Raw genomic sequence first — 13,839 nt, forward strand, 5'->3', positions numbered from 1 at the left:
CTTTCACATTAAATTCCAGTGAAATATATTTATGTTTGTGGTTGTAATGTGACAAAATATGGAAAAGTTCAAGGGGTATGAATACTTTTGCAAACCACTGTATTTGAAATGCACAGATAAAAGCTGGCTGTTAAAGGTAAGAATCATGCCAACATTTAGTGACAGTTTTTCATTTAAAAGCTGTTTTTAGAGATGTAAAAGTTTTCTGAACTCCAACACTGAGCTCTGAAATGATTTCTCTGTTATAAAGTCACTATTGATAAACTAGTATAGATAAGCTATTGTTTGCTGTGTCAGATGCTTGAATTTACCGTTACGGCTTTTACTTAGTTGAATAGTTGCCTCAGTGATCTACAGTAGTTGTGTGAAGGTAGACTCATTTGTTTCCAAGATGCACGCTGGCTTAGAGATTCATGAGCAGCACGACACCTGCTGTGGGTGCCACAACAAAAAATACTGTCCTGCAGGAGCAACAGCCAAAAAATGTTTTAAGATATAACCTTTAGCTGCCCTCTGGATCAGTGCCTCATTCTTCATCTCTTTTAGCCTTTGCTAGTGCAGCATGCAAACTTTCTAACTTTACACCCTCTTTCACTCATCCAGACTATCAGTCCCCTTGTAAAAGTGACTCTCTCTCTGCTCTTTATCCAGTCGGATTGAAACATGGTCACTGTAATCTGTGCTCAAGTTCTAAAGCATTATATAACAGATGGGTTGTAATGTTCATTGGCACTTGAGCGGCCATTAATAGTCAGTCATAAGTGCACTGAAGGTTAACACCAGTCTTTGAGGGTGGCATTGTCCCAAAAGAGTGAGAGCAGGGATGGATATTCATCCATTTGGACTTTATTTCCTTTTCAAGTGCTTTTCCTCCTCATGCCATATTTTAGTAAATGCTCACATGGCACACACCATGTAGGCAGCTATTGTTTCGCAGTTTCACAGCGAGAAACAAGCAGTATGAAAGTCGAGCTGAAGTGATGATCCTAAGCCTTCTGCTGGCTTTTAAGGAGAACAGAATTAAACTAAGATTGAAACAGAAACAACTATAACATGACGAGTAAATAACATTCTATATAAAACTATGGTCTGATTGGGATTTCACTGTGAAAATTTTTATTTTGAGAGTGATATAATTATTAAAACAGAAGGATTATGTAGTTTATGTTAGATGCAGTCATAAACTGCATTTCCATTGCAAATATGCGCAAAACTTTTTCGATATTCTGTTAACGTCGAAAAAACACAGTTTCGCAACTGCGGTGCTTCCATTAACTAAGAAATGCTATTAAAGTCTCGCGTGAATGTTTCTTCTCGCAATAAGTCATTACAAACATGGCGGCGATGGATGTAAACACATAGCATGTTGCTACCGCAACACTAGCGCTCATCATCAGAGGAGACGTCGGCGTCTTTTATCGAGGCTTTCCAGCAACAATTCCCTACTTGGGAGCGGCTACGTATGCTGTGTTTTTGGGGAATTGTAGTCGGTGAGTTTACTATTTTTTACTACTTCTATGATATTACTACTATTTCTACTTCCTGTTATCTTCTTCATCGTCGTCTTTTTCGCCAGTAGAAACAGCCGGTTGTTGATCACGTGACTCCTGTGATGCGAAAAACACCAATTTCGATACGACCGAAAAACCACCTCATCCTAGCGCAAAAACATTTTGTCAAAAAACTTAATTTTTTTTTTCGAAACTGTGTTTCCAATGAGCAAATTTATTTTCGAAATTCTGATTTGCACATTTTCATGGTCAATGGAAACGCAGCTACTTTTCCTGGTTTGTAACTAGACTTGGTTATGGTTATTGCCTGCAACTATGGTCTTCCTGCATCCCTTTGTTTCTCCACTATTTAATCTTTGTTTAGAGCCCATTCACATTGATAACACAGAGGAGACTGAGTGTAGGTGTTTGTTTTTGTTTAGATTCCAAAGATACATGGATCTGTGGTACCTGGCAAACTAAAGATGTCCTCTTTAGACTGCTATGTACAGTAGTTGCCACTGGTACATGTAATCAACATGTTGGTGTCATAAATGAGCTGTTAGCAAAGCTCGGCGGCTCAGTAATAGTTGCCTGAGGCAGCCAGATTTAGAACGGTGTCAACCGTGTCATTTGGTCTGATTGCCCCTGCTGGCAACTGCTGTGCTTGAGTTGAGGTGGGGGGGTAGACAAGCTGACTTTCTATTTTCTCAAAGGGGGAAAAAAAGGACAAATGTAAAATTTAAGCATTGATTTCCTTTGGCAGTTAAAGGAAGAATGATAATAGATCAGAAGGTAATGGGATTTCTGATTAATATTCTATAAGAACAACTATAAACTGTTGAAAGAAGAAATGCTGATAACTTYGGCAAACTAAAGATGGAGAATGTTTGCTGAGTTGACTAAACTGTTTAAAAACACACACATTTAGTTCCTCTGTGCTCTTACTTATGACATCCTGATTTGATGCTTCCCTCTCCTCAGGCACAGTGACTATAGACTAAGCCATTTTTAAACGGTCCTGGCAACACAAACTCCTCAACAATGGCAACATGCCACAGTGATTCACACACACTAACACACTTCCTCCTTTCTTCATCCCTCCTAATGTCTTTGTCCACACATTGTTCAAAGTCTAATTTCTTTCTTATCTTCTCTGTTTGCCAGTTTTAACACCAGTGAAGTGTTTTTTCTAGTACCACAGATCACTTATTTCTTTATCACACTTCTCTTTACTTGCACCTGTATTTTTCAATGCTTTTATTTCATCCTTTTGTTTTTCCTTTTACCTCGGCTCAAATTTTATCACAACTCTCCTTCCTTTACTTGCTTTCTTCTTTTTGCCAAGACGCTGGTATTGACATCCCTACAGCATGTCATCTRGACCACAGTTGAAAAGAGCATTGTTTGGCTTTTGCATGTTCTAATTTGCATTTTGTCATTCAGTACTATGTAATGATGAGCAATAATCCTCAGGAATTAGAGTAGAGAGCCGCTCAGATCAGATCTGGCAGTGGCCTCATCATGAGCTGTGATTTAAGATGCAGTTATGTGAGATTATTTGCGACTTGAATCAGCTGATGTTGCCCTGTGGGACTGCATTGTAGTGTCTCTCCTACCATTTGAAATGATAGTGTGGAATTACAAGGCAGAGACGATGAACGTTTCCTTTATAGCACAGGGGAAAGGTACTAGGCTGAACAGAATTACAAATAGACTTTAAACATATTGTCTTTCTGCTTGATTGGKTACACAGAAAGTGCCTGCAGCAGCTATTTTTGACCAGCTACATAAAGCTGCACCCAGACCTGATATTTCTTTGTCCAAGATGTAATGAGTCTGTCATGGCAGCTCAAGTGGAAGATGGCTGTGTGGTTAGCAGCGCTATCTGTTGTGCTCGGCTGCTTTTCACCAGTGTTTTCTGTCAGCAGCTGCCAGCAACATGACTGATTCAAACTGTGGCAGGCCACTTGGTGCTAACTGTCTTGTCCAGTCACCTCCGCTAACTGACACCGCTGCTAGCACGTGAAGTTCATTAGTGTTACAAGCTAATGATGTCCAGTGTGCTAATCACAAGTCGATTACAAATACAAACGTGTCTGTCACTTTTTCACTGGCGCTTTTATTATAAATCACCAACTCGCAGTATCGACCCACACCTCATTTCCAGCATGTTCCTAAGGGACAAGATTAAGATAAGCAATAGCATTCATATTTTATCCAATGTTTATGAGCACCTTTGTAAGGTGTTTATTGAAATGCAATGTGTTGGAGTGTGTCAGCAGAAGGCAGACTATAAGGAAAACAGCTGTGAGGTGGCCTCCTTAGAGTATGCACGACAGATGAGTCTTGAAATCTTTAATTACCCAGGAGCCCCCCTGGGAAATCTGATTTTATTTTATTTTTTTCCTCTTTGTATCAGTTTTCTCTGCATTGTAGCTGCATTCACAGACAGGCCGTTGTTTTTATGTGATTGTTCTGAAGTTGTGAGGAGACTCCTTTAGCTGCAGGTTCACCTAAAATGTGAAGAACATTTTGGCTTTTTTTCTGTACACAAATGGCCTCATGAATTACTTTTTACTTTAGTTCTCCTGCTCTAATAGCACAGCAGTGTAATTGTGTTAATGGAGTCTGTGACTGTGGATGAAGATAGAGTTTTAGCTGGATGTGGGGAATCCATACCGGACATCAGTCTGTGTTCACTCACAGGATGCCTGCAGGGATGGCTTGTTCCATTTATTAAAGCTTGCATGTATCATGTTGTCTACTGCTATCATACTGTTCAAGCACAACTTTGGACGTTGATTATGTTGCTCATGGGAATTAATACTAAAGATTCACGGCAACAAGCTGAGGCCTGATGGGAAAACTGCTTTTTATTAACCTCGATATTGTCACTCATTTTTGATCCCCACCCACAAAGGAAACATGTGGCTGTCAGTCCTATTTATTAGATCTATTTAGACGAATTATTAGTCAACAAAAACATTTATGAACATTGGTTAAAAATGTTCACCATTTGAAATGATTTTTAGCTTTTTTGCTTTAGTTTTCAAGGCACTAAATGTGTTCTTCTAATCCTGGAAAAAATAAAAAATAAAATAGCACGCGCACACATCCCACTGAGCTACACAACTGTGTGACAGCATGACRTCTCCCCACCAACAGCTCAATACCTAATTTACAAGTAAAGTTAGAGATGGGGTCTTTTAATGGACATTTTCTGCTCCCTCATTATTGGCTACACATACTTGCACTGACATTTGCCGCCACTGCTGTGAGGGCCTTTCTGACATGTCCTAGTTGACACACGCCGCTTCACAAATAATTTTCCACTTTAGACAGATGTACACACATGCTTGCACACACTTGGATTCACACCGTTGTGCTTCCCACACACCTGCAGGTGACGAAAAGACAGAGGAGGGGTGTGGAAGCAAGTCAAACGGTTTTACTGGAAGGAAAAGTAAAACTCTTATTAGTAATTGTTCAGTATTTATATGAGACTCGTTTCAATTCTAGCCCATCTGGAGAGTGTACTTAGTGTATGTGCACGTCTTACATGAGTGTGACCTCTTAACTCTATATGAAACCATGCTGGTAAGCTTGTCATATTAGTTCCTCTCAAATTGTCTGATCTCCTCCGACAGACATGCTGGGGGTGGGGGGGGGGGTGTCAGCGGGCAACTACATGAAAACTAGTTTTCTTCAGATGGGTGGTTGTGTCAGTGTGCACTTAATGCTCATTGTTTGTTTTATTATTGGGGAAAAAGAGATTCTAAAAAGTGATTTAACTTATTCCAGCAAAACAAAATTGGTTGTCTTAAAGGGGACCTATTATGCAAAATTCACTTTTTAAAGGTTTTTTACTCAACTTTGGGTATGTACTTCTTAAAAAAACTGTCCTAGGACCAAAAAAATGCACCCAGGGGCATATTTACTGTAAGTAAATGTATTTTTAATGTATATTAAGTTTTATACTTCCGTCATTTTGTGATGTCACAAGCCGTATGACAACCCACCGGAATCTGCATTCAGCCCCTTACCTAGCAACCCCCGGGTGAAGCTCCACCTCCTCAGTATAAAAAGCATCACTGTTGTTGTTGTGCAATGCACAGCTCGTTTCACAACAAGCCTCCAATAGGGCAATGGGTAGAGCTTTGGCCCAGAGAGTGGGAGACCAGAGTTTGAGACTGGCATGGACACAATTTAATTATTTATTTTCATTTGTAATGAACATGTTTTCTCATGTACCTCTATTGTYTAGCTTATTAAAGCCTTGTTAAAGCCTATTTGTTCGAGTTTCTGAGATATTTTGACCACTGCTGCTCCCTGCCCTGGTAACAGAGCATAGGGCAGAGGAGGGAGAGAGAAAAAAAAGAAGCTGCGACCACGACTCTGCCTCTGGGTCTCACTCAGGGTCTCATATGGTTGTACAACAGAGCTTCTGCTATTATTAGCCACGCTAACGTAAACGCTGGCTTTGGAGGGCGGAGTTAATGTCAACAGATTTTTGGAGGGCGTTACCAACAGAGCTCATTAACATAAACAGCTGTTCTGAACGGAAGTCAGAGCAGGCAGAACTAGAAAATGGGAATTTTTATTATCTGATAATTATTTTGTGCATTAAATTGAATGAACATGGTCTGGATAGCCCACAGACATACCATAAAAATTTCTAGGACCCATAATTGGTCTCCTTTAATGTTTTTTTTTTTTCTGCATTGGTCAAATAAACACTTTTACATGCAAATCAGCTGATGCACGAGACTTTCAGAGCGGTGTAAATTTGATACACATTTAACAAATTCTTGTAATTGATTTTTTTTCTTTTCTCTGAACTTGTAGGCATTGTGCATGTCGGTATCTTCAGCAGCATTTGGGGATTCCCTCTTCCCTTGCACACACAACAAGCCTTCAAGRATTCTCTCCTTGGTTAGTTATAGTGCTTAAAGAGAAGCTCCTTCCCATCACACTACTTGTATGATGACACGTCTGAAGAGACTTCCCCAAAATCCTGGCCTCCCCTCTGCTTGTCATGCAGTATTCATGCATGGGCATGTTGAGTGAGAGACGTCTCTTAGGACAGTCTCTTAGCCAAGTACACTCAACTTGAAACAGTGTGAGCTTCAAACATAAAAGCTGTTATGTTCCCATAGACGCTCTGATGATGAACTGTCTTGTGCAGGGTTTTCTGCCTCCAGTGCAGTCTAAAGGAGATTAAATTGCAGGTAGGGGTAGAATGAAATGAGATGGTTGTAAGGACTGATTGGACAGCATTAAAAAAAAACAAGAGCAATGTTGCAACAAACAGATGATGACTAAAAGCTGATTGTGGCAGCTTCTTTGTGAAGAACAGGGGGATATATTTGCAAAAAAATGAAAAAAAAAAATCAACTTTTGTTGCTTTTCTGGTTGGGTAGCTTTTCAGTCCGCATCACCGGAAACAACTGGAGGTGTAATACACAATTTGAAGACCTTGATTAGTTCTGGTACGCACTTGATTCAAAATCACTTTCGTAAGCTTTAAAATGAAGCAAAACAGGCAGCTCACCTACGCACCAGACGCACACAACCTGTTCAAAAAGTGCCACGCTAGCTCTTGCTCACATCCATCACTTTCACACCACGTTTACCAGAACGCCACCTGGACGAGGCACGAGGGCCAGCGCTCACTCTCGCAGATTTGCAGCCAGTCATACAAATCGACCAGTGCCAAACCGCCAGGCCCACACCACCTGTCGTTCAGCCTACAAAAAGCCTCACACTTGTTAGTCTCCCACCAAGGCTTCCGTCAGTTACCTGCATGCATAAAAATCAGCTGGTGGTGTTTATGCATATTTTGTTTCTAAATGTACAAGATCAACTCAGTTGATGAAACAAAATTGTTGTGAATACTAGAATCAGTTAAACATGCAGTTTTGTCTTAAATAACAAAGTCTTACATGTAATACACTTACCTTTTTAGTTGATCAGTATAACCTAATGCCAGTGTCTGTGGCCACTGCTCACCATACTGGCATCTGTCTAGCATATGGGAGCTCAGTTGGGTCATCCAGACAAACATTGTCACCAGCTGCTCTTTGATACCCAATCCCCTATAATCTGTTTTTTTCCTCCCTGAGTATATTGACGATATCTTTACTGACATTTTTAACGCACCTTTATTTTTCCACCACTATCTTCTTCCTTTATCTGTTGGAAGGCACAGTTGTTTGCCGAATGAGGAAAAATTCCTTGTCTTTCCCCTGCCGGGTGATTTTTTGCATGTGCTCGTGTCATAAATGAGCCATTATGCCTCTCTACTGGAGTCAATAGAGGAATTGTGAAAGAAGGATCCGGTGCCTGAGACGCCAGCCGCCGTCRGTGCTCAGCTGATTGGCTGTTGTGTTCATTGAAGTGAATCGTGGTGAACCGTGAAAGATTAGGGCGAGCCAGGAAAGGCACCCCCCTGATCAGAGTAACGATTTTTGGGGGTTGGGGGTTCGTGCGACTGTGTTTTTCTGCATATTGTACTGTAGTACTCTTGGCTCTGCATCTGTCACAGAACATTTTGCATTGACACAATCTCAACTCTAAAGTGCAGGTGGAATATCTAAAGATTAGCATTACTTTGTGCCAGTTTTTCCTCACAAATGCAGTTCTGTTTTGTGTGCGATTTTAGCTAACACATATTGGAAGACAAGAGACCCTCCTCTACAACACTTTAGCCTCCACCTAACTTCCAAGTGCTGCTCTTAGGAAGGACAACAGAAGTTGCTATGGGCACTGAGAGCTCCCGTCCAAAGCCCAAATGGCATCACTAGCCTTTTGTGTCTGTGAAATATCATTGGCTGGCTCTTCCATATGGTGACATCTGCCTGGTGGGATTAACATGCCATATCCCTTCGCCTTCCAAAAAAATCTCTCCTTTAGTTGGCTTTGATGGATGCCTTGTGCAGTCACAGCACTTTCCCCAGTCACACACTCAGACGTGCTCACACACAGCCGTTGTACGATCCAGCTGTATGTCTGTTATCTTGGCCGTGCCGAGTGCAGAGCAGCTATCTAATCAACCTATGTGCACAAGCTAGCTAAGCAATTAAACTCCAGAGTCCCATCCATCCCCATCCCACTCGACTGTTTTAACATCTGGCATGCTTGTTCTGGTGCTTGTGTGCACGCCAACTCATCTGCTGCTATAATCAGCGACAAAACATGAAGCACAATTGAACCCATTACATGGACTCTTCTTTGCTGCGAGTGAAATTTGATTTAGTTCTTTCTTTAGAACCGATTTCTTTCTGCTGTCATGATAATGTGCAGGAAAACTAAATTCATTTATCTGTTACACAAATGAAATTTACTGAAGTATGCTGAACCGAATGAGACACTCTTGTGTTGCGATGTAGAAGCAACGTGCGTGCGTGCGTGCGTGCGTGCGCGCGTGTGTGTGTGTGTGTGTGTTGATGGACCTTGTGCATAATGTGGTCTGATATTAGAACAGTGAAGGACAGCTACACTCAGACGCTTTGCCACTCCAACTCTCCAAGGTCCATACATCTACTTACAGTGCACCCACGGCAGCAAGCGCCGTCTCTCCATCCTCCTCTGCCCCCACCCCTGCTCTATGACTCATCACTGGTTCATTCAATCAGGCTAAATGGCTGTTGTAGCAGAAGCAGTCAATATGCTCAACACCGCACATTGGCCTCCTGTAGGTACTCGCTGTACGGCCAGAGAATGAAGTATAATAATGTTGCCTAAATTAGAGAAATAACCCTTTCCTCACTGCTGCAATGCTTCTAACTGACCAGCGTCGCATTTATCTCAAGTCTTTTAAATAAAACATTGTCATTTAAACATTTTRTTTAGTTTTGTTTTGGGATAGAGATGGGAAGCAATGTTACAGCTTCAGTAGCTGTGAGTGGAGTTATTTTATGAAGCCGGAGGAGAATTATTATGAGTTTAAGATGGTCTAAAAACAATATTGTTTATCGCGATCATTTCTGAGACTATTTATTGTTATCGTGACAGGCTGTAGTACAAGCAGAAAGAAACATTCAAATCTGAAGAGGGGTTTTTATTATTATTATTTAAGGCAAGAATTTTTTTTTCTGTTGCCATACTGGGATTTTCCAAAAGTCAAGTACAATTTGGGGTTTGCCCCCTGTTAGCTCATGGCTCCCTTATGGCGTCCCACAACTGCACTTGGTTATAAATGGCTACTACAAACGGACGAGGTGTTGGCCCGAGGCTGGTAGGCATGAGGATTTAGGAGATGCTCTCATCTCAAGTGACTTTGATGTCGTCGGATGAAGCACAAAGTGATGCTCGGCTCACAGCGGAKAAAGCAGTGACCCTAAAAAGTGAGCCGTAACGGGACGTCAGAAAAGTTGTCCRTGCTTGTGGGTTCCACGTTCCCTGCAGTGACATAACCAGTCTGTGTTCTGTGCTCTTCAGTCTGTGTTTAAAAGAAGTACAAGTACTCTTTAAACAAAAAAAAATGAACTTTTATTTAAAGAACTTACAGGTAAGTTTAAAAGGGAATTTCTCCAGGGCCAGAGCAGGTTGAAAGAATGCCTTGATTCACTGTAATCTTTTAAAAACCCGTGTGTGACGCAGTTATGTGATATGCTAATGACTCATGTCTTTTTGCCTCAGGTGACAGAGTATCTGAACAGTCAAGAATCTGCCAAGAGTGCCAGAGTGAGTAGCTTCATACCAACCACATTCTTTCTTTTATTTTTCCCCTCTTCAATTATCTCCCTTTCTTCTCATCACAACACCAAGTCTTTTTCTCTAGCATATATTGGAGAGCAAGTCAGACAATGGTGGCTATTTTGGGGAAAAAAAATAAAATCCTGAAGCGATATATAATTGGAGGTAGAATAGTGTGTGGAAACTTATAATAAAAATTGTAAGGAAGTAAATTACACTGAAGAGAAGGACCCAATTTATGGTTGATTGTCCGCACAGTCTCAATCAGGGAATAAGTGTGCACAAATGTAGAAAATACTGTAAGATTCACCATTAAAATTTGAACTTTTTTTCAGCTACAAACTACAAGAACATAAACGTTAAATTCTTGACAAGCAGGCACTTTTTCTTTTGCTTTTTCCAAAATAAATCCATGACAAACTAGCATATTATTGCCACCTAACGTATGAAATGAGATGTGGGACTTGACAGAAAAACAAAATAGACACGAGTGTGTCGACATCATTGTAAACAGAAACCATAACACGACTGCAGCTGTCAAACGGGTCTAGTTATAGGGTTTTAAATGTGAAATTTGAAACGATGACATAACTTGCCTAAAAGTATTTACTWTTTTCTCAGAAGCATAGTTATGCATTTTGTTTAAACAAACTTTAAAATATGTTTATCTCACTTAGCAATGACTGTTGGTGACAAATTATGACCAGTATTCACAAGGGCAACTAAAATAGCCAAATACCATTTTTTTTTTTCTGCTGTAAGAAAACGGTACGTATTTGCAACTTGACACAGTGTGTGTTGGTAGTACTTTGAAAATAAAATGTACAATAAAGTGGTTGTGAMGAAAACCTCCAGCCACAATCATGARTATTCCTYAAGTTTTACGAGACTTTCCCTAYCTAAGCACTTCTGGTGACACCTGTGCTACTGGTTGACAAATTTACTGCCTCAGTCAAACTCCCCACCTGCCACTGGAGCTGGCCTCACTGAATAATTGGAAAAATGTCAAGTACTGGTATTTGGCCACAGGAAACTAGGCAATAATGGGTCTGTAAATGTTCTTAAATATCCAGAAGTGCACCCTTATCAACACTAATAACCCACATTGTATTGTTCTCTAACTCCTGCAATCCATGCATAAATAAAATAAAAGCACATCCCATCTTGTTTGTGTTTTTAGAAGCAAAATTTCTGATTTAAACAAATCTGCATTTTGAAATTTATTGTTTCAAAATTTGGGGAAACCTACAGCCCTAAATGCCCAGATTGAACTACAATGAGGATTAAAAAAGGTTCAAAAGTGGACTTTAGTACATTAAATGATAAAGGTGGTGGAGCTGTGCTAGAATGTGGTTTTATGTATACAAACACCCTGTTCACACCTGTGAATGTCACCCAGTTATCCAGTTTTAATCTAATCACGTGTATTTCTAACATTATGTGTTCATAAAGAAAAATTGCATTCTAATTAAACTGTCTTTTAAAAAAACAGCTACAAATAACTCAAAATATCAACAGACATACTGGTTTTAAAGTGTCTGTATAGTGCAGCAGTAACTGAAAAACACATTTTTAATAGAATCTGACCATCTTTATTTACTCAGTTTTAGAAGTTCTGCTGAAGTCGACTCTGCAGACTGTAAGAACTTCACAACAGAACTCAGTTTTAGTTTACGTCCTTTGTTCAGCATTATGACATCAAACTCTAAAGCWATCAGTTGTTTTTGTGCTTTTATTTCCTCTCTGGTTGTGTTGCAGGCTCAGACAATAAGCCAGTCAGAGGTGATTACAATAGTGACTGTTATTACTATCAGAGTCACCGCCGTGTTTTCAGAGTGTTGGGGAGGAGGAGGGGGAAAAAAACAGCCATGTGAGAAATGGCTTCATTCATTTCATTCATCCTAATAACTAGTGCTAATTAGCACAGTTGCTAATTAGCTATGAATCACAGTGTTAACAGCTGAGCGCACAGGCCTCTGAGAGCCAAAAAAATATACAAAAAAAAAAACCATCCCACACAGATAGGCTGCTGTACACACACAGACACAATTTTATTACATTTGCATGAATATCCACGTTTTTGTCCCGGCTGTAGTAAAGGCGACATTTAGAGGATGCCTGTGTTGGTTTATGAGGCGATGTGGGATGGTCTGTGTTGGAACAGGAGAAGTGATAGACTGGATGTTATCTGAGGAGATTTAGGCCTRCAGAAATGGGCCAGCTCAGAGGTTTCAAAGGCAAAAGGCCCAGCCCAGGCCCCGACACTCTCCTTACCTGAACATTTCATGTGTAATGTTCTGCATCAGTTACAGAAATCCTCGTTCAAACGAACAAAGACAGGTTATCACGTCTGCTTCCTGTAACTGTGCTCAGTAAAGTGTTTCTTTCTCCCCCTCAGCTCAACATCTGGCGCTACGGAGACTTCCGTGCGGATGACGCAGACGAGTTCGGCTACAGTCGTTAAAGGAAGGAAAAGCGACCCACGTTGACACCATTCCAAAGACCAACACGGACAGAAAGCGATGAACTTAAACAACAAATATTGACTCACTCACTCTTCCTTTTTGACATTTCATCCCTAAAATCTGGCTTCTTTTCCAATCATGCAGAAATATTAATTTTCTCCAGCAAGCAATGCTTTAAAAAAAAGTCTTAAAATAACTTCCCATTTATCCTTTTATTCCTCTAATTGACCTCTCTTAGCTCAAGCAACCTGCACTGTTGCCAATCTGTTATTTGCCATGCTACCTTCTTGTGTGAATGCTAATTATTAATACTAAAGTGTGTTTCAGGCAGTCATGTTCTTCACACTCTGAGCTATTTCAGCTTTCCTCTTTCCTCCAATGGACCGGCTGTTTCGGGGAGAATGCTCGATTTTCTGCAAACAAATGCTTCCCTAATAAATTTCTTGTAAATGTGACAAGTTAAAAGGTGTAAATTCATTTATTTTAGAGAATAACAGTAGGGGGGGATTCACACAGACAAAAATTAAAAAAAGGAAAGGTTTATTTTTGTCTTTACTGTATATCTGTGTGACATTTTACAGATGTTTTTGTGGGGAGTGTTTTGTCATTTATTTGAAGTCACACTTTTATGACCAGTAAATATGGATGCCTTCATGTGGCGTTTTATCATCTCTTGTTCTGTAAAGTTTACATTCTTATAATGGTTATGATCCTGTCTCTGGCAGTCTCTTCTCTTTCTGTCTCTGTATGCCATATCAGACAGTGTTTGAACTTGTTTCCAAGTCATGAATCTTTGCATTCTATAAAAACAAAATCTGCTGAATAAAAAAATAAACAAACTAAGGAAACTGAAGGACTGAAAGKGGTTTTTACCAAGAACTTGTTTGGATGCTAAGGTTGCGTTCAGACTGAATGTGATTTGCACTCAGAAACGCATCCAACGTCTGAAGTTGTGCGCTAGACGCTCTAGCAAAAGTTCAGATTTTTTCTACTCCAGTGTCTGCCACTTTAAATGCACGTTATGCACGTCCAAATGTTCAAAACGCGCCACACTTATGGATGTGCACCCACCATAGAGTTGGCATGTAAACCAGACGCTCAAACAGTGTTTAGTCTGAACACAGTCATCACCTACTATTGAAAGGTGAAGGATAGTTTTTCTTCTAGTGCATTTATTTTCTCAA

The 13,839-nt window shown here is 40.2% G+C and overlaps 1 protein-coding gene across 1 annotated transcript in view; it reads left to right on the plus strand.

Annotated features, from left to right (window-relative positions):
• The window catches only part of snd1 (staphylococcal nuclease and tudor domain containing 1), a 173,169-nt gene extending 159,666 nt beyond the window's left edge, over positions 1-13,503 (plus strand). The window contains exons 23-24 of the mRNA XM_014004184.1: positions 10,134-10,178; positions 12,589-13,503. Of these exons, the coding sequence (XP_013859638.1) occupies positions 10,134-10,178; positions 12,589-12,654 (111 nt within the window). The 3' untranslated portion in view covers positions 12,655-13,503. The remainder of the gene's footprint in view (positions 1-10,133; positions 10,179-12,588) is intronic.
• The last annotated feature ends 336 nt before the right edge of the window (positions 13,504-13,839 follow it).

This window comes from Austrofundulus limnaeus, unplaced genomic scaffold (assembly GCF_001266775.1).
Source record: "Austrofundulus limnaeus strain Quisiro unplaced genomic scaffold, Austrofundulus_limnaeus-1.0 Scaffold22, whole genome shotgun sequence".
In the NCBI taxonomy this organism is placed as follows: Eukaryota; Metazoa; Chordata; class Actinopteri; order Cyprinodontiformes; family Rivulidae; genus Austrofundulus; species Austrofundulus limnaeus.